General features: G+C 42.2%; 1 protein-coding gene across 2 annotated transcripts in view; it reads right to left on the reverse strand.

The window, feature by feature from the left end:
- The window catches only part of gpbp1l1 (GC-rich promoter binding protein 1-like 1), a 94,751-nt gene that overhangs the window by 10,808 nt on the left and 57,852 nt on the right, over positions 1–26,091 (reverse strand). For both annotated transcript variants that reach the window (XM_043699128.1, XM_043699127.1), the window contains exons 9-11: positions 24,018–24,173; positions 8,660–8,781; positions 352–454 (exon numbers count right to left, since the gene is read on the reverse strand). In XM_043699128.1, coding sequence (XP_043555063.1) covers positions 352–454; positions 8,660–8,781; positions 24,018–24,173 — 381 coding nt within the window. The remainder of the gene's footprint in view (positions 1–351; positions 455–8,659; positions 8,782–24,017; positions 24,174–26,091) is intronic.

Below are 26,091 nucleotides of genomic sequence, written 5' to 3' on the forward strand. Positions count from 1 at the left end.
ATGGTCTATGATCCTGGGTTAAAATCCCACCACTGCAAATGTGTTTTTACTGTAATCAACAGTAATTTCATAGTAATCATTAGACTTTAAAAAAAAAGTGGCCATATGCCTAATGGATAATGGACATTTGACTTCAGCATGAGGTGGAGCGCAAGCTGAAGATTGCAGGCTCGAGTCCTGCTGTGATTAAAGTGAATCTCAAATCTTTCACGTAAGGCTCTAACAAACAAAATTCTTGTGTGATGGGTGAGGTTCTAAACATTGATTTACTTAATAATCTGAAAGAAACCATAAAACAATGAAATCTTAGCTGTGTGCATTACTTTTAAATGATAAAACACACATACATACCTGTTCAGTTTTGGCCTGGAACTCTCTGAGCTCATCTTCAGTCAAAGGCAAGAAGTTATCATCATTCTCCGAGCATTCTTGCCAACCCATTGCTTTCAATAATCTGTGTGGAAATGAACAAAGATTAACTGTGATCCTACAAACAAAATTTAGAAGCTATATAAAAAGATATTTACATTAGAGCTGTTATAATCACTGCTTTATTTTGTTTATAATGCTCTAACAAAGCACATGAAGGTTTTTAAAAACCTCAAAACTGTGACCTTTCAAGCTTATAATGACTTTTAAAGCACCCTGCTTTACTAGAATAGCCTATTGTTTAAAAAATTTTAAATCAGCTGAACACTCAAAATTCCCAAATTCAAGATCGAAGAGGAACATATAGGAGTGATTTTTAAAAATGCCACTCTTGGAAAAATCTATTTCCCATAGGAAAGGGTGCATGGATGTGGAATAGAAACTTGAAAAGAGTAGCTGAAGACACTTTAGTGCTGAGTCTTTGGATCATTAGCTCTTGGGATCTACTAACTGTAATCTAGCAGAAACCAGGAAGTTTCAAGGCCAGCAGCTACGCAAACAACTGAAATTAATTTTATTCGCAGGAGATCTTGTGCTCAGAGTGTGACCAAGTCATTTAAATTAAAATCAGATGATCTTGGCCTACACAAACACTGCATACTTCAGGTAGGCAACAGGGTCCAAGAAAATTGTTGATATTAGAGATCAGTGCTGTGTTAAGAATTTCACTATTAGATAAATTCTCCACCCTAACTTTGAATGAAGCTGAATAATTCCAAAATTTCCACTCATTTTAAAATTCATTTTATTGAAACAATGAACATAAAACTTCCTGGAATAGAATTAAAGACAAAACCCACTCTCACAGTGTGATATTCCAAACAAATTTGCCATTTTTAACATGAACTCATGTTCCTTGTATCCTTCAGTATCCACATTTTTAACAGAGTTAAATGCAATATTTTTCTCCTGTTCACACAGTACTGAGTGAAGTTTCCAGCTGATTATTGTAACAACAGGTCTGACAATTAGCAATGTTCAGCTCTGCATATTGTTCAAAATAAAAATCAAAACAAAAGCAAAAATGCCAAACACTAAGATCATCCAGGTGAAAGATTTTCCAATGTTGGAGATAAGAAACTAGCACTCGAAAAACCACTCCTAAAAATTACACACTGACAATGATGGGGGAAATGGCAGAGGCAAAGTTGAGCTCGGAAGAAAAAAATAACTGCAGTTTTTCTTTTCCATGTCTGTGTAACAAGCCCATAATCCTCAGCAACTTTGACTTGCTAAGAAATATGCCATTTCTGTAAGTAATCAAATATGTTTTTGGCTGGAAAAATGTTACAGGATAAAGAAAATAAAGATTTAAAATGTAGTAGAGATAATTTAAATAGACAGCATCTTCAGATGTGGACAATTATCTAACTTGTTTTTAAATCACAACTGTGAATAAGATAACCAAGGCCAAAGAAATGCATGTAAATCATTCCATGGGAGTAGTCTTCTAAGATGTTCAAAGTCAGAGGTCACAGGACACTAGGTTATAGTCCAACAGGTTTATTTGAAACCACAACTTTTGGACTGCTGCTCCTTCATCAGGTGAAGTGACGAAGACCCCATCTGTTGAAGCAGCAGCGCTCCAAAAGCTTGTGATTTCAAATAAACCAGTTGGACTGTAACCAGGTATCCTGTGACTTCTGACTTTGTCCACCCTAGTCAAACACTGACACCTCCAAATCACGCCTAAATGTGTTCAGGATTTTGAACTGGTTTTTATCTCAATATTTAAAAGACCCTATGTACTTCATTTCATTTACCAAGCTGCTTTCCGACTTATCCTCCAAATATTTCAACCAAGATGGAGGACCGGAAAAATTTCTGGCTGTAACAGCTGCTCCTTTTTTTTTTGAGGTATTTTAGATGCTGGAGGTGATGTCCTTGAATACCAGGAGCAGCAATTACTGATTTATGTGCTGTTGCAATATTTTGGAACTTTGGAAAAAAAAGTCAAAACAATGGTGGTTTTAAAAGGGAGAAGCACAGACAAAGGAAGCATATGGTGAGGCCAGTGCAGGAGAGAGGGAGAGAGAAAGTGAAACTGACACCAGAGCAAACCTGTCCAGTACTACCTCTGCTGTTTGAATTTATGTATTGCTGGACATTGGAGTGTGTCTGGAAAAATTGACAAACAGTGAAATTCACAACTGATCTTGGTGGAACTGCTTGGGCCAAGTTCACAGCAGAGAATCAGATAAGTTAATTGTTTCAAGTGGCCTACAGAAAGTCTGCAGTAGTGAGTAGAGTGGGTTCTTTCTTGATAAGTTTTTTGAGATATGTCTCTTGATTAAACTTAAAATATAAGCCGTAACTATTAATCTAACCAGGGGCAGTGTTTTGTAGAGGAACAAGACGGTGATATTTTCTGGGTCTGTAGATTGTGAAGGAGCAAAAATGGACTTTAGTAGAGTAATATGTGCTTCTTCTGGATTAGTGGTGCTGGAAGAGCACAGCAATTCAGGCAGCATCCAAGGAGCTTCGAAATCGACGTTTCGGGCAAAAGCCCTTCATCAGGAATAAAAGCCCTTTTATTCCTGATGAAGGGCTTTTGCCCGAATTGTCGATTTCGAAGCTCCTTGGATGCTGCCTGAACTGCTGTGCTCTTCTAGCACCACTAATCCAGAATCTGGTTTCCAGCATCTGCAGTCATTGTTTTTACCTAATATGTGCTTCTTGTCAGATGTGGGAGTTTAAAGAGAGTTTAAGGGTTACTGCGGATTGGTTGCGAATCTTATCAGATCAAATGGATTGGTTGGAGAGACAGTTAGAAGCAATGAGGAATTTGCAATAGCAACAGTATGTGATGGATGGCACTTATAGGAAGGGGGCAAAAGTCTCAGATACAGTCACATAGATGCGTTAACTCCAGGAAAGATAAGACAGGTATGCAACTAGTGCAGGTGTGTTCTGTGGGTATACTCATTTCAAGCAAGTATGCTGTTTTGGAAAGTGTAGGGGGTGATGGATTCTCAGGGGAAAGTAGCACGAACAGCCAAGTTTCTGGCATTGAGACTGGCTCTAATGCAACGAGGGCTATGTCAGGTTCCAAGAGATCAATTGTGTTAGGGGATTCTCTAGTCCAAGGGATAGACAGACATTTCTGTGGCCAGCAGAGAAAAATCAGAATGGTGTGTTGCTTCCCTGGTGCCAGGATCAAGGATGTCTCAGAGAGGGTGCAGAATGTTCCCAAGGGGGAGAGGGGCCAGCAAGAGGTTACTGTTCACATTGGAACCAACAACATAGGAAGGGAAAAGGTTGAGATTCTGAAGGGTGATTACAGAGAATTAGGCAGGAATTTAAAAAGGAGGTCCTTGAGAGTAGTGATATCTGGATTACTCCCGGTGCTACGAGTTAGTGAAGGCAGGAATAGGACGATAGAGCAGATGAATGCACAGCTGAGGAGCTGGCGTATGGGAGATGGATTCACATTTTTGGATCATTGGAAGCTCTTTCGGGGTAGAAGTGACCTGCACAAGAAGGTCAGATTGCACCTAAATTGGAAGGGGACTAATGTACTGGCAGGGAGATTTGCTAGAGCTGCTCAGGAGGATTTACACTAGTAAGGTTGGGCAGGGGTTGGGGGAGTGGGACCCAGGGAGATAGTGAGGAAAGAGATCAATCTGAGACTGATACAGTTGAGAACAGAAGAGAGTCAAACAATCAGGGCAGGTAGGGACAAGGTAGGACTAATAAATTAAACTGCATTTATTTAATGCAAGGGGCCTAATGGGGAAGGCAGATGAACTCAGGGCATGGTTAGGAACATGGCACTGAGATATCATAGCACTTACAGAAACATGGCTCAGGGATGGGCAGGACTGGCAGCTTAATGTTCCAGGGTACAAATGCTACAGAAAGGATAGAAAATGAGGCAAGAGAGGAGGGGGAGTGGTGTTTTTGATAAGGATTAGCATCAGAGCTGTGCTGAGGGAAGATAATCCTGGAAATACATCCCGGGAAATAATTTGGGTGAAACTGAGAAATAAGAAAGGGATGATCACATTATTGGGATTACATTGTAGACCCCCTAATACTCAAGAGGGTAATTGAGAAACAAAATTGTAAGGAGATCTCAGCTATCTGTAAGAATAATAGGGTGGTTATGTTAGGGGATTTTAACTTTCCAAACATAGACTGGGACTGCCATAGTGTTAAGGGTTTAAATGGAGAGGAATTTGTTAAGTGCATACAAGAAAAATTTCTGATTCAGTATGTGGATGTACCTACTAGAAAAGGTGCAAAACTTGACCTACTTTTGGGAAATAAGGCAAGGCAGGTGACTGAGATGTCAGTGGGGGAGCCCTTTGGGGCCAGCAACCATAATTCCATTAGATTTAAAATAGTGATGGAAAAGGATAGACCAGATCCAAAAGTTGAAGTTCTAAATTGGAGAAAGGCCAATTTTGACGGTATTAGGCAAGAACTTTCAAAAGCTGATTGGGGGCAAATGTTTGTAGGTTAAGGGACGGCTGGAAAATGGGAAGCCTTCAGAAATGAGATAATGACAATCCAGAGAAAGTATATTCCTGTTAGGGTGAAAGGAAAGGCTGGTAGGTACAGGGAATGCTGGATGACTAAAGAAATTGAGGGTTTGGTTAAGAAAAAGAAGGAAGCATATGTAAGGTATAGGCAGGATAGATCGTGTGAATCCTTAGAACGTATAAAGAAAGTAGGAATATACTTAAGAGGGAAATCAGGCGGGCAAAAAGGGGACATGAGATAGCTTTGGCAAATAGAATCCAAAGGGTTTTTAAAAATACATTAAGGACAAAAGGGTAACTAGGGAGAGAATACGGCCCCTCAATGATCAGCAAGTTGGCATTTGTGTGGAGCCACAGAAAATGGGGGAGATACTAAATGAGTATTTTGCATCAGTATTTACTGTGGAAAAGGATATGGAAGATATGGAATGTAGGGAAATAGATGGTGACACCTTGCAAAATGTCCATATTACAAAGGAGGAAGTGCTCGATGTCTTGAAACTATAAAGATGGATAAATCCCCTGGACCTGATCAGATGTACCCTAGAACTCTGTGGGAAGCTAGAGAAGTGATTGCTGGGCCTCTTGCTGAAATATTTGTATCATTGATAGTCACAGGTGAGGTGCCGGAAGACTGGAGGTTAACTAACATGGCGCCACTGTTTAAGAAGGGTGGTAAGGAAAAGCCAGGAACCTATAGACCAGAGAGCCTGAAGTTGGTGGTGGGCTAGTTGTTGGAGGGAATCCTGAGGGACAGGATGTACATGTATTTGGAAAGGCAAGGACTGACTAGGGATAGTCAACATGGCTTTGTGCGTGGGAAATCATGTCTCACAAACTTAAGTAACAAACAGGATTGATGAGGGCAGAGCGGTAGGTGTGATCTATATGGACTTCAGTAAGGCATCTGACAAGGTTCCCCATGGGAGACTGGTTAGCAAGGTTAGATCTCACGGAATACAGAGAGAACTAGCCATTTGGGTACAGAACTGGCTCAAAGGAAGAAGACAGTTGGTGGTGGTGGAGGGTTGTTTTTCAGACTGGAGGCCTGTGACCAGTGGAGTGCCACAAGGATTGATGCTGGGTCCACTACTTTTTGTCATTTACATAAATGATTTAGATGTGAGCATAACAGGTACAGTTAGTAAGTTTGCAGATGACACCAAAATTAGAGGTGCAGTGGCCAGCAAAGAAGGTTACCTTAGATTGCAACAGGATCTTGACCAGATGGGCCAATGGGCTGAGAAGTGACAGATGGAGTTTAATTCAGATAAATGCGAGGTGCTGCATTTTGGGAAAGCAAATCTTAGCAGGACTTATACACTTAATGGTAAGGTCCTAGGGAGTGTTGCTGAACAAAGAGACTTTGGAGTGCAGGTTCATAGCTCCTTGAAAGTGGGGTTGCAGGTCGATAGGATAGTGAAGAAGGTGATTGGTATGTTTTCCTTTATTGGTCAGAGTATTGAGTACAGGAGTTGGGAGGTAATGTTGCGGCTGTACAGGACATTGGTTAGGCCACTGTTGGAATATTGCAATTCTGGTCTCCTTCCTATCGGAAAGATGTGAACTTGAAAGGGTTCAGAAAAGATTCACAAGGATGTTACCAGGGTTGGAGGATTTGAGCTATAAGGAGGTTGAACAGGCTGGGGCTGTTTTCCCTGGAGCGTCAGAGGCTGAGAGGTGACCTTATAGAGGTTTACAAAATTATGAGGGGCATGGATAGGGTAAATAGACAAAGTCTTTTCTCTGGGGTCGGGGAGTCCAGAACTAAGGGCATAGGTTTAGGATGAGAGGAGAAAGATATAAAAGAGACCGATGGGGCAACTTTTTCACACAGAAAGTGGTACATGTATGGAATGAGCTGCCAGAGGAAGTGGTGGAGGCTGGTACAATTGCAACATTTAAAAGGCATTTGAATGGATATATGATTAGGAAGGGTTTGGAGGGATATGGGACAGGTGCTGGCAGGTGGGTCTAGATTGGGTTGGGATACCTAGTCGGCATGGACGGATTGCACCGAAGGGTCTGTTTCCATGCTGTACATCTCTATGACATTTTCTGGTAGTAGGCTATTTTAAATTGTGCTGAAATCAGTCTGTCCATACTTCATAGTGGATCATTGACAGTAAAGTCCACCCATTTATTAGTTACATTAATGTCAAGATTCAGGTAAAGATCATTTGTGTTTGCAACATTTAGAAAGTGCACCAAGAGCTTTATCACGACAGGTTGTTCTGGTACAACGCACATTTTGTCAGCGTGAATTGGCTATAATGTGATTGATGAATTGTGGATGATGTTTGGATAACACAAACAAGTTTGGCAATTTTCTATAACACAAGGTCACAGTGGAATATACCTATTGCATTATAGCAAAACGACCTGTACACTAATGGGATGATTTCAGAGGTGCAAATAAGTAGACGGATTTGCATGATAGTAACCTATTTTCTGCATTGGGAACAAATACTAGTCCAAAATATGTTTAGCAATGGACCCTAAGTGGAATTCTGCCAAAACACTAATCTATCAGTGTCAGATCTTTCGGTGATCTAGTTTTCACAATGTGCCAGTCGTGGACTCTTCATGTGGATGCACTAGTTATAAAGGCCCAACGTCTCTTCTTCCTCAGGCAGCTGAGGAAATTTGACACGATGGCAAATACCCTTGCCAACTTTTATTGATGCGCCATCGGGATCATTCTGTTTGGATGTATCACTATGTGGTAAGGCAACTGTACCATTCAAGATCGGAGGCGGCTACAGAGAGTGGTAAATTCGGCCCAGATATTCACAAAGACCAACCTCCCATTTATAGAATGCATCTACCAGACCCGCAGTCAAGGAAAGGCTGCCAGCATTCACAAAGATCCATCCCACCCTGGCAATGTTTTTCTACAACCTCTACCATCGGGGAGAAGGTGAAGAAGCCTGAACATATACATACGGGCCAGTTTCGAAACAGCTTCTACCCTGCTGTTGTTAGAATACTGAATGGACTCAAAAATTCTTAACATTCGCCTGTACCTGTGTTTTTGTTTTTGCTGCTGTTTACCAATTATTTACTTATCTATGCTTCTGAACTACGTGATCTGCCTGTATTGCTTGCAAGACAAAGCTTTTCACTGTGCCTCGGTACACGTGACAATGAGTTCAATTCAATTCAGTCACTCTAACTTCTTCACATTGCTTAATTTCTTCCTCACTCTTTAAAGCTTCTGCAAATCTACTTTGTTATCCAATTCCTCTCTTCCTGCTTGTTTTTGCTCCCGAATTGTGACATGCCTTGGGTTGCAGTGTTGTATTAAATGAATGATGCTAATGCAGCTTGTCACTGCAGTGAAGTAACTAGTAACATACTTGCATACATGATGAGTAGCATAGAAATGCAAGTTGTTGACTGAACAAACTCAACATGACAATGTAAAAATAGCATCACTCTTAGACCAGAGTGATACATATCTTGCTGATGACAAGCAGATTTATGGTAAGAAACAAATGATAATTTGTGCTAATGAAGGTGAAGTTATGGACATTTGTCTTCTGTGAATCTATAGTCACCAACTAAAATTAGCTATATTCATTTTTACCTGGGAGCTCAAAAAGTCAATACAGAAAAGATTTTTATCTTACTGGATCTGTACTAAATCCAAATATAGGTTTAGAAACTGCTTCATCAGTTTGGATGCTACAATCAAAAGTATATTCATCACAACAGTCTTACACAAAAATACAAAATAATCATACCTATGTTCTGCTTCAAGAGAACTGGAGAGATAATCTTTTTCTGGGCCACAGAATGAGAGACTATGCTGATGACCATTTGCTTTCCCATTTTCATTTGTTTCTGGAATATTACGTACACAGTCCTATAGAAAAAATCAATTCGATTAAACAAATAAATGGACAAACAATACAAGTAGAAAGTGGACAGCATAATCTTTGGAAAAAGATTCTAAAATGGTGACACTTCAATTCCAACTCATTTTCCAGAATACTGAAGGATGGAAAAAATACATGGTTTAAAATGAGAACTGGTAAATGTATAAGGGAACAAATCAGTCATTAACCAGACATTGCGTACAGAAGGTTCCCACAAATGAGCCACACTATAATTCACACTAAGGTGAAATAGTATTAATTCATAGCATAATAGGAATATGTGTTTCAATTACATGCTTTAATGTCGGTGTGACTATGCTGTGGCTTTAGTAGATTTTGTTCTGCTTTTTTCTAAAAAGAAAGGTGGTGTTGAACAATCTACCAGAACCACTAAACTGCTCGTAAACAGCTTGAGAGGCCTTGGGATTTTTTTTTCCAGCAGTAGGAAGAATACAAGCAGCCTAGATTTGATATTGTGTAAACTGCTACAAAAAGACATATTTCTAGAGAAACTCAGCAGGTTTGGGTGCATCTATGGATACAGAGTTAACTCTTTTGAGTCCAATGACCCTACTTCAGAATATTTTTATTTGTAGTTACAAAACTGCCACAAAGACGTACCTTGACATTAACCTGGCATCATCAGGATTTCCTATAGCTAGCGAAAGAGTTGCCACTTTCTAGACAAGTGATAAATATGAGTTTGAATCTTTCAGGGGAAGATCTGAATTCCAGGACGCCCCCAAATAGCAGGGTGATCAATAATTGATCTTAAAATAGGAAAACGCATTTCTAGAAGCTTCTTGACATCAATCATGAAATGGTATACTTCCAATAAGAAATGCAAAGTTCATCAAGAATTAATACCATCAATACTAACGAAAGTAATGTACAAAAATGATCACTTCTTGACCCCCCTCAAGGATTCTCCATTATATATACAGTTGTAATAAGGACTGCAATGGAATGTTCACTACTTCCTGCATGGGTACAACCACATTACTTGTACATCACACAAAACCATCCAAAGGAGAGATCTACATTCAATTCATGTTCCTGGATTGGGTTTACTGGCCACACTTCACATGTATACATCATACATACTCTCCCTTTTTCTCCCTCTAGGATGCACTGTGCAACTCAAGGTCATTTCAACTGCTGCTCCCTCCACAGTGACCTGTGAATGTAATTTCCAAGTCATTAAAAAAATCATAATCTAGAAACATTGTTGTGCCTTCATCATTTTCTGAAATCCCCTGAGATTATCTAGTGCCATTACTGGCAGGCACATACAAGTAAGGAAGAAATAAGCATGGCAATGTCTCGATTGAATTTATAATTTTCACCCAATTTCACATCAGTAATTTCCCAATGCCTTTGCTTTCCAAACAAGATGCTGAGAAATACGATGAGGCCCTCAGTTTGGCTTGGCAACTGAAAGATAAGTGGGCAAAAATGCACAATTTTCCTGGAAGCAGTACTTGATTTAAAGCCCATAATAACCATTTACCTTAGCTGGGTGATTTCAGACTGTCACTTAGGGGAATCACCAATATTTCCCAACCAACTGCACACAAATATATTAACAAAATCCCTATTGCACTGCTAACAGAAGGAAATTGCTTGACCTGTTGCCTATTTGTGATGATGCTGCTCCTTTAAGGTTATGGTGTCCTTGGTTTTGTTTCCCCTCCAGAGAGGTCATAAAAGACAGACTCTGAAAAGCCTGGGTTTGACAGGATTTCGGGTCAATTTGATTATAGCTAACAGATGCTGCCTCAGACAAAAGGCTTTTAAGTAGAAAAAAAAACTTGTACAATGAAAGGGGAGTGGCCAGTTCTCTTAGCTCAGTTTTTCTCTGGTTTGGGTTTTTAAGCAGTTGAGTTTTGAAGCTACTGGACCCAAAGAAGCAGTTCCATGCTGGTACGATCTCTCTGACATCTCCTCTATAAGACCCTGTGTTTGACTTTACTTTTTGTGCTAAGGGGTGTTTATGGGATTTGTTGAAGTATTTGGAACAGTATCATTAAGTTGAGATGATCTGTTGGGTTTTTGAATAGGTTAAGTTATTCTGTCGTCTGTTCTCTTTTGTTTGTGTTTCATACAGTAATCTTGTAAATAAATTCTGTTTTGTTAAAACTAAGTGGTATGACCAGCTGCATCCCTCCTTGAATATCCGTGTTACACCTACTTAAAACAATGAGCAAAGTTGGGGTTCGGGCTACTTTCCTGAAATGTTGTGAGGGGGTTTGGTCTGGTCCATAACAGATTGGGGGCCCTTTGTGGGATCTGTTCTGTAGTTCCAAATTGGGATTCAGATTGTTGGACTTGAAGGGAGTGAGTGGTAGGTGGTAAGTATCTTCTGTTCCAGGTGTTGAATTCGGTTGATTTAAACAGTGCTCGGAAATAGCAATGGCTCTTTCTGTCATCAAGAATTTTCTGGGGGTGGAAAAGGTGACCTTGGGGGTTTTACAAAAAGGTAATTAAGGCCAAGCTGTGCAATTAACAGACAAGCTGGAGTTGGAGCTGCTTCCTTCCGTGAGGAAACGAGATAGAATTAAAGCAATAGCTCAGCATTTTAATTTGCTGGAAAGGCAATCAGAATCTTGAGCTGGCTAAAATTCAATTGAAAATGAAGCAGCTTGAATTAGAGGCAAAATACAAGGAATTACAATTAAAAGCAGAAGAGAGAGGAAGAGACAGCCTTAATTTCTGTCGAAGTGCCAATTTCTAGAGTTCAAAAATTCACTTTCTGAAGTAGTGAGAACTCATGTGGAAGAGTAGAGAGTTCAAATGGCAAGATTAGCTGCTGAAACAGCTGATGATTATGAGTTGGTCCATAAATCAAAGTTTGGCTTCCAAAACCAATTTCAATTCAGCAGGGATAGAAATTGGAGAAAAAGAGAAATCCTCACATAGAAAGGGAAAGATAGATCTCAGAAGATCATAAGGATAACTTACCATAGCGTAAAAAGGAACCCCTTGAAAGGGAAAGAAAAGTTAAAAAGCTCCAGTGTTTTCACTGCAAAGTTGGTCACATGAAATCAGTGTTGGTGGGTTAAGAAAAGCACTGTGACACCAGATGTAGGAAAACAGGATAAACCAGTGAATTTTGTTGGAGTGGTAACAGAAAGCACAGTGGAAGCTAGAAAACTGCACCAGAACGTACACGCTGATCGGAGATTGATAAAGATCTTCTTAAACCATATACATATACATAAACCATATACATATACATAAACCATATACAAGATAAAGTTTATTCGCATAGGCCAGGAGCAGCACGTAAAGAGGTTGTAATATTAAAGAGAGACAGGATCCTCTCAGTCTGTGATTCTGAAGGACTACTGCCAGGAAAGGTGCTAGTAATGGGAATTCACAGCGAGACAAAAAGGCTCAATTATGTAAAGTGAGGTTAGAGTGTCCAGAAAAGAGTGGAGAAGTCATGGTAGGGGTACTGGAAAACTCTCAGCTTCAGGAATATAATTTGCCCTGGCTAATGATATAGCTGGTTCACATGTAGGAGTGCTGCCTACTGTGGTTGAAAAGCCAGTGGAAACTCGGGCATCTGAACAATTGCAGGACACGTATCCTGGGATTTTTCCGGACTGTTGTGGTAACAATGCCACAAAGTCACCAGTTGAAACGGGAGAGGTCAAACAGTACAGTTAGAAAACTGAAGTGGAATTAGTAGAGACCCTGTTTGATCAAATGGTGGACACAAACCAGGAGCAGATAGATGATGCAGCAGACATCTTTAGCTCAGATACATTAACTGAGTTACAGCAGAAACATGAAAATTTAAAGCAATTGTATCGAAAGGCATATGCAGAAAAAGAATCAGAATGTATTCTTGAATGTTATTATCTTAAAAATGATGTATTTATGAGGAAATGGAGACCATCACATATTCAGGCAGATGAGAAATGGGCAGAAGTTCACCAAGTTGTATTGCCAATGGGTAATAGAAAGGAGGTAGTTGAGAGTGCTGTATGTGCCACTAGCAGGTGGTCATTGAGGAGCTAGAAAAATAAAAACTAAAATACAAAAACATTTTTATTGGCCTGGACTGCACAAGAATGTAGTTGAATTTTGCCAGACATGTCTTGCATATTAGGTAATTGGAAAGCCACAGGCAGTAATAAAACCTGCACCTTTAATACCGATTACTGAATTTGAGGAATCTTTTACAAGAGTCTTAATTGATTGCGTAGCACCCCCACCGAGAACAAGAAGTGGGAATCAGTATTTGTTAACCATAATGGATGTGTCCACTAGATACATTAGTAGACATTTCACAATATCACAGCGAAAAGGATTGTAGAGGAATCACTCAAATATTTCACTAGATATGGACTACCCACAGATACAATCAGTTCAAGGGTCAAGCAATCACATCAAAATTATTCAACAAAGTTATGGACAGCTTAGGAATAAAGCAATTCAAATCTACTGCGTACCATCCAGAATCGCAAGGAGTGCTAGAAAGGTGGCATCAGACATTAAAGACCATGTTGTGGGCTTATAGTCAAGACTATCCAGATAACTGGGATAAATGAATTCTGAGTGGGGGAGTTGGCTAGACAGCATGCAGAAGTATCACAGCATACAATGAAACAGGAAGCAGACAAGAAATCAAAACTCGCCACTTTGCTATTGGGGATAAAGTGTTAGTATTACTTCCAGTGGCAGGTGAACCTTTAAAAGCAAGGTTTCGTGGACCATATCAAGTCAAACAAAGATTGAGTGAATATAGAACAATACAGCGCAGACCAGGCCTTTCGATCCTCGATGTTGCGCTGACCTGTGAACTAGTCTAAGCCCATCACCTGACCTTATCCCATTGTAATCCATATGCTTATCCAAGGTTTGTTTAAATGTCCCTAATGTGGCTGAATTAACTACACTGGCAGGCAGAGCATCCCACACCTTTACCACTGAGTAAAGAACCTGCCTCTGACATCTGTCTTAAATCTATCACCCCTCAATTTGCAGCTATGCTTCCCTGTTCAAGCAGACATCATCATCCTAGGAAAAAAACTCACTATCCACCCTATCTAATCCTCTGATCATCTTGTAGGTCTCTATTAAACACCCTCTTAGCCTTCTTCTCTCCAATGAGAACAGACCCAAGTCCTTCAGCCTTTCCTCCAGACCAGGCAACATCCTGGTAAATGTCCTATGCAACTCTTCCAATGCTTCCACATCCTTCCTATAATGGGGCGACCAGAACTGTACACAATATTCGAAGTGAGGCCAAACGAGCAGTACATGGACATAAAGATCCCTCTGCACAACCACACTACCAAGAATCTTTCCATTGACCCAGTAGTCTGCCTTCCTGTTATTCTTCCCAAAATGAATCACCTCAGATTTAGCTGCATTGAACTCCGTTTGCCACCTTTCAGCCTAGTTCTGCAGTTTATCCAAGTCCCAATGCAACATTCTTCCACACTGTCTACTACTCCACCAACTTTCGTGTCATCTGCAAACTTACTAGCCCATCGACCTATGCCTGCATCCAAGCAATTTATAAAAATGACAAACAGCAGTAGTCCCAAAAGAGATCCTTGTGGCACACCACTAGTAATGGACTCCAGGCTGAATTTTTTCCATCGACCACCACTCGGTGCCTTCTTATAGAAAGCCAGTTTTTAATCCATACTGCTAAAATCACCCTCAATCCTATGCCTCCGCATTTTCTCCAATAGCCTACCATGTGGAACCTTATCAAAGACTTTGCTGAAGTCCATGTACATCACATCAACTGCCCTACCCTCATCCATAGGCTTCGTCACCTTCAAAAAAACTCAATGAGGTTTGTGAGACATGACATGCCCTTGACGAAACCATGTTGACCATCTCCAAACAAATTGTTGCTTGCTAGATGATTATAAATCCTATCTCTTATAATCCTTTTCAAAAACTTTCCTACAACAGACACAAGGCTCACTGGTCTATAATTACCTGGGTCACCTCTGCTGCCCTTCTTGAACAAGGGCACAACATTTGCAATCCTCCAGTCCTCAGGTACTAAACCTGTAGACAATGATGACCCAAAGATCAAAGCCAAAGGCTCCTCCCTCGCTTCCCAGAGAATCCTCGAATAAGTCCCATCCAGCCCAAGGGACTTATCTACTTTCACACATTCTAAAATTGGTAACACCTCCTCCTGACTAACCTCAATCCTTTCTAGTCAAAAAGCCCGTATCTCAGTCTTCATCTCTACAACATTCTCCTTTTCCTGACTGAACACAGATGAGAAATATTTGTTTAATACCACTCCGATCTCCACAGGGTCCACACACAACTTCCCACTTCTGTCTTTGACTGGCCCTATTCCTCAGATCCCACTGTCACCAACCCCGCCCCCCCAGAACCGAGGGGAACACTACCCCTGCTCATGACTCGACCCTCATTCCCCCTACCACCACACCCACTCTAGTCACAGACTCCACCCCCACTCCCAGCTCCCAGCCCTGCCAAGTTTTCACCATTCCCCCTGACCTCCCCCTCACTGAGGACGAACGATCAGTCCTCAGCAAAGGACCTTTATCCCCCTCCACCCACGCATCAATGAATTTAATACACACCATGATGTTGAACACTTCTTCCGCCGCCTCCGCGTCCGAGCCCACTTTTACAATCAGGACTCCCACCCACCTTCCAAGGACCCATTTGTCCGCCTCCAGCACACTCCATCCATCTGGACACCCCATGCTGGCCTATTATTTGCCCTTGACCTCTTCATTTCCAACTGCCGCCAGGACATTAACCGCCTCAACCTGTCTACCTCCCCCCCACTCCAACCTCTCACTCTCACAACACGCAGCCCTCCACTCCCTCTGCTCCAATCCCAACCTCACGATCAAACCAGCAGATAAAGAGGGTGTACTTGTAGTCTGGCATACTGACCTCTACACTGCTGAAGCCAGATGCCAACTCGAAGATACCTCCTTCTACCGCTGCCTCGACTATGACCCCACCCCCCTATCACCAAACCAAAGTTTCCTAGACCATACAGAACCTTATCACCTCAGGAAATCTCCCACCCAGAGCTTCCAACCTCTTAGTCCGGGAACCCCGCACCGCCCGATTCTACCTCCTTCCCAAGATCCACAAACCTGGCCACCCTATTGTCTCGGCATGCTCCTGCCCCACCGAACTCATCTCTCCCTACCTCGACACTATCCTATCCCCACTAGTCCAAGAACCCCCCACATATGTTCGAGACACCACCCACGCCCTCCACCTCCTCCAAGACTTCCGTTTCCCCGGCCCCCAATGCCTCACCTTCACCATGGACATCCAATCCCTCTACACCTCCATCCGCCATGGCCAGGGCCTCCAAACCCTCCGTTTCTTCCTCTCCCGACGTCCCCAACAGTACTCTTCCACCGACACTCATTTGTTTGGCTGAACTGGTCCTCACCCTTAACAATTTCTCCTTCGAATCCTCCCACTTCCTCCAGACCAAAGAGGTGGCCATGGGCACCCTAATGGACCCCAGCTATGCCTGTCTCTTTGTTGGCAATATAGAACAGTCCATCTTCCATAGTTACACTGGCATAACTCCTCACCTCTTCCTCCGCTACATTGATGACTGCATTAGTGCCACCTCGTGCTCCCGTGAAGAGGTTGAGCAATTCATCAACTTCACCAACACATTCCACCTCGACCTTAAATTCACCTGGACCATCTATGACACATCCCTCCCCTTCCTGGGCCTCTCCATCTTCATTAATGACGACCGACTTGACACTGACATTTTTTACAAATACACCAACTCCTACAGCTACCTGGATTACACCTCTTCCCACCCTACCTCCTGCAAAAATGCCATCCAGTATTCCCAATTCATTCGCCTCTGCTGTATCTGCTCCCAGGAGGACCAGTTCCACCACAGAACATACCAGATGGCCTCCTTCTTTAGAGACCGCAATTTTCCTTCCCACGTGGTTAAAGATGCCCTTCAACGCATCTCGTCCACATCCTGCACCTCCACCGTCAAATCCCACCCCTCCAACCGTACCAAGGACAGAACCCCCCTGGTGCTCACCTTCCACCCTTTCAACCTTCGCATAAACCACATCATCCGATGACATTTCCGCCACCTCCAAATGGACCCCAGCACCAGGGATATATTTCCCTCACCACCAATTTCCGCTAAGACTGTTCCCTCCATGACTACCGAGTCAGGTCCACGCCTCCCAATAACCCACCCTCCCTTCCTGGCACCCTCCCCTGCCACTGCAGGAATTGCAAAACCTGCGCCCACACCTCCTCCCTCACCTCCATCCAAGGCCCCAAAGGAGCCTTCCACATCCAAAGTTTTACCTGCACATTCACCAATATCATTTATTGGATCCGTTGCTCCCGATGCGGTCTCCTCTACATTGAGACTGGACGCATCCTAGCAGAGCGCTTTAGGGAACATCTCCGGGACACCCGTACCAATAAATCCCACCGCCCTGTGGTCCAACATTTCAACTCCCCCTCCCACTCTGCCGAGGACATGCAGGTCCTGGGCCTCCTCCACCGCTGCTCCCTCACCACCCTGGAGGAAGAACGCCTCATCTTCCGCCTCGGAACACTTCAACCCCAGGGATCAATGTGGACTTCACCAGTTTCCCATTTCCCCTTCCCCCACCTCACCCCAGTTCCAACCTTCCAGCTCAACACCGTCCCCATGATCTGTCCTACCTGCCTATCTTCCTTTCCACCTATCCACTCCACCCTGGTTTCCAGCAACTGCAGTCCTTGTTTTTACCTGGCCCTATTCCTACCCAAGTGATCCTTTTATTCCTCACATACCTATAGAAAGCTTTAGAGTTCTCCTTTATTCCACCTGCTTAAAAAGCGTTCATGTCCCCTCCTTGCTCTTCTTAACTCTCTCTTTAAATCCTTCCGAGCTAATCTGTAACTCTTCATCAACTTATTAGATTCTTACAGTATGGAAACAGACCCTTCAGCCCAACAAGTTCACATCAGACCCATTTCCCTCTGACTAATGCACCTAACACTATGGGCAATTTTAGAATGGCCAATTCACCTGACCTGCACATCTTTGGACTGTGGGAGGAAACCAGAGCACCCAGAGGAAACCCACGCAGACACAGGGAGAATGAGCAAACTCCACACAGATAGCTGCATGAGGCCGGAGTCGAACCTGGGTCCCTGGTGCTGTGAGGGAGCAGTGTTAACCGCTGAGCCACTGTGCTGCCTCATCTGAACGATGTTGCTCAACATCACATAAGCCTCCCTCTTCCGTTTAACAAGAGATACAGTTTTTGTCGTAAACCACGCTTCCCTTATCACTTCCTCCCTGTCTGACAGAGATATACCTATCAAGCACACGCAATACCTGTTCCTTAAACCACCTCCACATTTCAACTGTCCCCATCGCATGCATTTTGCTACTCCATTCTATGCCTCCTAAGTTTTGCCTAATTGCATTATAATTGCCCTTCCCACATCTATAGCTCTTACCCTGTGGCATGCACCTATCCCTTTCCATCGCTAAACTAAACGTAACCGAATTATGGTCACTTTCTCCAAAGTGCTCGCCTATCACTAAATCAAACACCTGGCCTGGTTCATTACCAAGCACCAGATCCAGTGTGGCCTCTCCTCCTGTAGGCCCTTCAACTGCGTCAGCAAACCCGCTTGCACACATTGGACAAAAACTGATCCATCCGACGTACTAGAGTTATAGCATTTCCAGTCAAGGTTAGGGAAGTTAAAGTCCCCCATAATGACCACCTGTTCCTTTCACTCCTGCCCAGAATTGTTTCGTCAATCCTCTCTGCCACATCCCTGGAACTTTGCGGAGGCCCATAAAAAACTCCCAGCAGTGTGACTTCTCCTCTCCTGTTTCTAACCTCAGTCCATACCACCTCAGTAGCCAAGTCCTTGTCAAAAGTTCTTTCAGCCACCGTTATACTGTCCTTGACTAACAAATCCACACCTCCCGCTCTTTTACCACTTTCCCTGTTCTTAATGAAAGATCTGAACCCTGGAACCTGCAACATCGATTCCTGACCCTGTTCTATCCGTGTTGACCACAACATCGAAGTCCCAGGTACCTATCCTTCCTGCAAGCTCACCTAGCTTATTCCGAATACTCCTGGAGTTGAAGCAGACACACTTCAAACCAGTTTGCTGTCTGCCAGCACATGCCTGTGACCGTGAAATCCTGTCCATGCCCTCCCTACTCTCATCCTCCTGTGCACTGGAACTACACCACAGGTTCCCACCCCCGGCTGAGCTAGTTTAAACCCACCCGAGTAATATTAATAAATTTCCCACCCAGGATAATAGTTCCCTCTGGTTCAAGTAAAGACTGTCCTGTTTGTAGAGGTCCCATTTTACCCAGACTGAGCCCCAATTATCCATATACCTGAAACCCTCCCTCCTGCACCAACCCTGCCGCCACATATTCAGTTGATCCCCCTTCTTGTTCTTCGCCTTGCTATTACGTGGCACAGGTAACAAACCAGAGAGAACAACTCTGATTATTCTCGCTCTGAGCTTCCACCCTAGCTCCCTGAAGTCCTGCCTTACATCCCTATCCCTTTTTCTACCTATGTTGTTGGTACCTATGTGGACCACGACTTGGGGCTGGTCATCCTCTCCCTTCAGGACACCAAAGACACAATTTGAGACATTATGGACTCTGGCACCTGGGAGGCAACACACCAACCATGAGGTTCTTTTGCTCCCAATGAACCTTCTATCTAAGCCTTTAACTATTGAGTCTCCAATGATTAACACTCTCCTCCTTTCCCTCCTTCCCTTCTGTGCAACAGGGACTGACTGTGTGCCAGAGACCTGCACCCTAATGCATGCCGTTGGTAGGCCATCCCCGACAACAGTATCCAAAATGGTATACTCATTTCTCAGGGGAATGCCCACAGGGGATCCCTGCACTGACTGTTTATTCCCCCTTTTAACAGTTACCCAGATTTCTTCATGTCCAGGAGTAACTACTTCCCTGTAACTCTTACTTATCACAGACTCTGCCACCAGAATGATCCAAAGTTTATCCAGCTCCCGCTCCAGTTCCCTAACGCGGCCTTGGAGAAGCAAGAGTTGGGTGCACTTCCTGCAGATGTACTTGGATAGGACACTAATGGCGTCCCTCACCTCAAACATCATGAAGGAGGAAAATTTCTCTCCCTGCACTGCCATCCCTGCTAGTCCCCTTATCAGAAAGTAAAAAAGATGAACTATTTGATAAGGACTCCAGACAGAAAGAAATCACACAGAGTGTGTGGTGTGAATATGCTCAAAAGGTATTTTGACAAGGAAGGAAAGCCAAAAGAGACTGTGTTATTTGTTACAATACAGAGAGAAGAACCAAGGTCAGAGGATTCTGAATTGGAGATTTCTCAAATTAAATTGGACAATGAGGAAGTTGTCAAAATTGGGATAAATTATCGAGTTAACTTCCAGAGGAATATTGGAATGACCTGAAAGAGTTATTACTATTCAAAGTTTGTGAGAAGATTTGTAGCTCGGGTGCTCGTTGCTGTGGATGGCACTCATCCACAAACTCCATCAACAAACACATCGACCTGGACCCAATATACCGGCCACTACAGCGGACAGCTGAAACTGACAACCGGAAGCGGCAGGGACAGGCCACTATAAATGCCGGAGGAAACTCCACAGAAGCGCTTCACAGGAGGCGCCCAAGCACTGAGGATGTCACCTAGACAGGGGACGAAACGTTTACAACAAAAACTTCCAGCTCGGCGAACAGAACCACAGCAACAGAGTTATTATTATCACATGAGGAGATACGTGGAAATAAGCTGAAAAGTATTAATTATGCATGATGCAGCAAAAAAGAGATGCTGTTCCTTGTACATATAATCCTCTAAAGTTGGCACAGGTTCAAAAGGAGATTGGACACATGCTCCAAAATGACATAATCAAAGTGAGTTACAGTGACTGGAGCTCACCCATAGTAATGGTGCCAAAACGAGATGGTACCCTGCAGTCATATGTGGACTATCACAAAGTCAATGCAGTTACAAAAACTGATGCATTTCCTATTCCGCTTTTGGAAGACTGTGTTGATTTGCTCAGAGGATACTGGCAGGTACCTTTGTCAGAAAGAGCAAAGACAATTTCGGCTTTCGTAATGTCGAGCGGACTGTATCAGTTTAAGGTCATGTCATTTGGTATGAAAAATGTGCCAGCCACATTTCAGAGACTAACTAATAAAGTCATTGCCAGATTACTCAACTGTGTATATAGATGACGCAGTGATTATTTAGTCACACATCGAAGGAACGTTTATCAAACTTGTTCGATCGACTTCAGAAAACAGGCTTGGTGATAAACCTGGCTAAACGTGAATCTGCCAAAGCCCAAGTAGCCTTCCAGGGCCATGTTACTGGACATGGACAAATGGCCCCATGGGGATGCAAAACCAAAGGTAATTGTGAGGTTCCCCATACCATCAACAAAAACAGCAGCACTATGGTTCCTGGGACTGAGTGGATTTTATCGAAAATTCACACCAAATTTTATCAGTGTGGCTGTTCCACTCACTGAATTGTTGAAGAATGGCAAGAAGTTTCAGTGGGCAGCTGACTGTCAGAAGGCATTTGACAGCTTGCAAGCTGTGTTAACCACTGCCTCAGTATTAGAGTCATAGAGATGTTCGGCACGGAAATAGACCCTTCGGTCCAACCCGTCCATGCCAACCAGATATCCAATCCAATCTAGTCCCACCTGCCAGCATCTAGCAGCTCATTCCATACACATACCACCCTCTGTGTGAAAACGTTGCCCGGTAGGTCTCTTTTATATCTTTCTCCTCTCACCCTAAACCTATGCCCTCTAGTTCTGGACTCCTCGGCTCCAGGGAAAAGACTTTGTCTATTTTGGGCAGCACGGTGGCACAGTGGTTAGCGCTGCTGCCTCACAGCGCAAGAGACCCGGGTTCAGTTCCCGCTTCAGGGAACTGTCTGTGCGGAGTTTGCACATTCTCCCAGTGTCTGCGTGGGTTTCCTCCAGGTGCTCCGGTTTCCTCCTACAGTCCAAAAATGTGCAGGTTAGGTGAATTGTCCATGCTAAATTACCCGTAGTCCTTAGGTGAAGGGGTAAATGTAGGGGAATGGGTCTGAGTGGGTTGCTCTTCGGAGGGTCGGTGTGGACTTGTTGGGCTGAAGGGCCTGTTTCCACACTGTAAGTAATCTAATCTAATAGTAATCTAATCTATCCTATCCATGCCTCGCATGATTTTGTAAACCTCTATAAGGTCACCCCTCAGCCTCCGACGCTCCAGGAAAAACAGCCCCAGCCTTTTTAGCCTCTCCCCTATAGCTCAAACCCTCCAACCCTGGTAACACTCTTGTAAATCTTTTCTGAACCCTTTCAACTTTCACAACATCTTTCTGATAGGAAGACCACCAGAATTGCATGCAATATTCCAACAGTGGCCTAACCAATGTCCTGTACAGCCACAACATGACCTCCCAACTCCTGTATTCAATACTCCGACCAATAAAGGAAAGCATACCAAACACCTTCTTCACTATCCTATCTACCTGCGACTCCACTTTCAAGGAGCTATGAACCTGCACTCCAAGGTCTCTTTGTTCAGCAACACTCCCTAGGACCTTATCATTAAGAGTACAAGTTCTGCTAAGATTTGCTTTCCCAAAATGCAGCATCTCACATTTATCTAAACTCCATCTGCCACTTCTCAGCCGATTGGCCCATCTGATTAAGATCCCAGAGCAGCTAGTTCTTACAATTCTGTGGCATCTACAATCATACAGCAGTTTCCCACACCTAATTACGCAAAGCCTTTAAAAGGTGGCTATCGATGCAAGTGATGTTGGTGCAGTGCTGTGCTCTTGCAGGAAGATGATGAGAAGATAGAAAGACCCATCAGGTATTTCTCAGGAAACTGAATATTCATCAGCAGAAATATTTGACGGTTGAGAAGGATACTTTGAGCTTGGTGTTGGTATTACAACACTTCAATGTGTATGCTGCCAGTAACGTATCAAAGATAATCATATACACTGATCTTAACTCATTGAAGTTTGTGGAGAAATTTAAGAACAAAAATGCCCAACTGTTTAGATGGAGTTTGTTTTTACAGTCAATCAAATTGAAAACTGTGCATGTGGCAGGAGAAACAAATGTGATTGCCGATGCATTGTTGCAACTCGAATGAGAAACAGACGCATTCGGTGGCAGGGGTAAAACAGACTGAAACGGAATGTACTAGTGCATGTTTATAGTCGATGTAATGTATGCATGTGTTGCAGTGTACTAACAATTTAAGATTAACGAGTTTCAGCATGAAGCTATATTTGGATATTGATGGTTCGTTTTTTTAAAGGGGGAAGGTGTGACAATGCTGCTCCTTTAATAAGGTTATGTTGTCCTTGGTTTTTTCCCCCAGAGAGGTTGTAAAAGGCACAGACTTTGAAAAGTCTGGGTTTGAAGGGCTTTAGGGCCAATTTGATTGTAGCTGCCTCAGGCAAAAGGCTTTTAAGTTTTAAAAAAACACTTGTACAATGGAAAGGGGAGTGGCCAGTTCTCTCAGCTCAGCTTTTCTCTGTTTTATTTTTAAGTAATAGCGCTTTGAAACTGCTGGACCCAAATAAGTGGGTCCATGCTGGTACCCACTCTCTGACATCTCTCCTGTGTTTGATTTTACTTTTTCTGCTAAAGGATGTTTATGGGGATTGTTGCAAGTATTTGGAACAGTATCATTAAATTGGGATGATCGGTTGGGTTTTTGAATAGTAAGTTAGTCTACATTCTGTTCTCTTTTGTTTGTATTTCATTTGGTAATCTTATAAATAAATTCTGTTTTGTTTAAAACTACGTGGTTTGACCAGCAGCATCTCTCCTTGAATATGTGCATAACACTTGCTTAAGACAACTCGCAAAGTTAGGGTCTGGGCTACTTTTTGAAATGTTTTGAAGGGGTCTAGTCTGGTCCATAACACACTGCGCCAGCAATATGGTGCAGCAAGATTCGCAAAGGGTTTAAGAATATATAGCTTGCACCCAGGTACCCTAACATGGAAATCTGTTCAATGTCATTAATTTTGGCAGGAAAGAATTTTAATTTTTCAATGCGGGTCATGTAGTGAATCTCCACTACTTAAGCAAATGTTTGCAAAGAAAAGTATAAACAAAACATTTAAGTTGAATTGTAGCAGTGGTGATCAGTTACTTCACTCACTTCTAATTTGTTGAAGTCTGTATGTTCTGAGATTTCGTCATTCCGGTCATCTTTCAGTGTCTTCAGAAACTCACTCTTCTTGTCTGACTTTACCCGAGTTAGTTTCATTAAACGATTTGTGCTGATCTCTATTGGAGGGGTGGTACTTGAAGGAGTCTGAAAGAAAAAGGAACCATTTTGAGAAAATATCTAAGTTTAATGATAGTATACTCTCAAATTAATATATTGTTTTCCTCATTTTGCTATACCCTGCGAAATCCATAATGAGGGAGTTCACAAACCAAAATCTGAGACATTTTATTTTAGAGATTTTTGTCAACTAGCTAATGCCTTTTAACAACAATTCAGCACGAGATTTGTGTGACGTAAATTTGATAAATTAACAGTTAAAGTGAGTAAAGCAATGTCACAGACAAAGTATGAAAACAGTAGAGGAAAATAAGTCTTCATGATAAGTGCAAGTATATTTTAAAAATTTTCAAATGTCAAATAGAGCAACAAATTTAATATCAGTCCCCTGAAGACATCTTGCAAGCTCCAAAACTAAATAGGTAACTTTTTAAATGAATAATTTATAGAGAGTTCCTGGAACAAATAAAAACACACCAAATTTGGAGTCCACAGTCAGGAACCATTCAGACTATGCCATTTTGTTATACTTGACAGCTCTTGATAATTAATTCTCATTACTTGCCTTTTGTCCACATCTTAATATTAGTACTGCTCAAATATACTGCTCGTTAAATATCCCAAATGACTTTATTTACAGCTTTCTGAAACACTTTCATATTTTCACAATTCATGTTTTTTTTTTAGACTTACTGAAATATTGCATATTTAAAGTAGGAGAAAAGGAAATAGAAACAGGGCTGGCAGGTTTGGGACCAAAGTGGTGTCCAGAAAAAGAAGTGTTCAGATCACACAATGCTTCTTGGAAAAAAAACTGCAATGCTTTGTTGTGGAGGTGTGGCATTTTGGCTCGAAACAAATTAGCAAGGAATAGTACCCCTAACTTAGAGCAGCAAAGAATATAGTTGATCAAGAGTGCTCAAATGAATTTGAGCAATGCTTTGAAAGGAATTTGATGATAAAAGATAAAAGTTGTCACTGGGTCACAGCAAACCAAGGTGGCTTGGTAAAGACAAAGGTGATCTGAATGCTGACACAGGAAATGGAACTCTGAATTACCTCAAGTTTGCAAATATATGTTGCGCCCCTGTGAAAAGCACTGGAGGAGAAATTAATCCCTCAAAATGAAAAATGATATAAATTAGACGTTGAGCAGTTGCAGCATAGTCAGACCACAAATTATCATGCTCTAGCCATGGAAGATTATAAAATTAACATTCAATCAAATAGGGAGAAACTTAGCTGAAATGTTGTTCCGAATGATGTTGTTCCACATTTGACTTGGCTTAGTCTGTCATAATAACTAAATAGCCAAGTTAAATAGTGCTGGATTGTCAACAGCATTAATATAAAGTATTTTAAGTTAAGTTTCAGCTTGCTCAAATGAATGAGAAAATGCTTTCTCTACCCTGGTGTATCAATATTCAACTTCAATAGACTATCCTACTACATCCTATTTTCTATCTGGTAATCTGTAGAATCAGAATCTGTATCATGACTTTCAGGTCAAGTATTCCAAATGTACTTCATACATCAATGAAATATTATTATTTGTATCACGTAGGCAAATGTAGCAGCCAGTCTGCATAAGGCCCACAAACAGCAAAAAGGTAGTTAACTAGATAATCAATTTTAGTGGTGCTAGTTAAAGGAGAAGTATTGGCCACCACATTAAGTGAAATTCCCAACTATCTTTGAGAAATACCATGGATGCTTTCACATATACTTTCAAATAGAGTTCTCCTGGACCCCATTGCGGTCAAACGATTTATAGTGGCACAAGAAGCATTTGTATGTTAAAACATAAAACACACAACATGAGAGTTGTAAAATATACGTCTAAGCTTTTTTGCAATCTCTATTCTAAACATTGGGAAAGCAGCCAGAATTGTGTTGCTCTCACATTTCCAAGCAGGGAGCTCAAGAGCAGAAGAAGTACTTAGGA

Source organism: Chiloscyllium plagiosum, chromosome 11 (genome assembly GCF_004010195.1).
Source record: "Chiloscyllium plagiosum isolate BGI_BamShark_2017 chromosome 11, ASM401019v2, whole genome shotgun sequence".
Lineage (NCBI taxonomy): Eukaryota > Metazoa > Chordata > Chondrichthyes > Orectolobiformes > Hemiscylliidae > Chiloscyllium > Chiloscyllium plagiosum.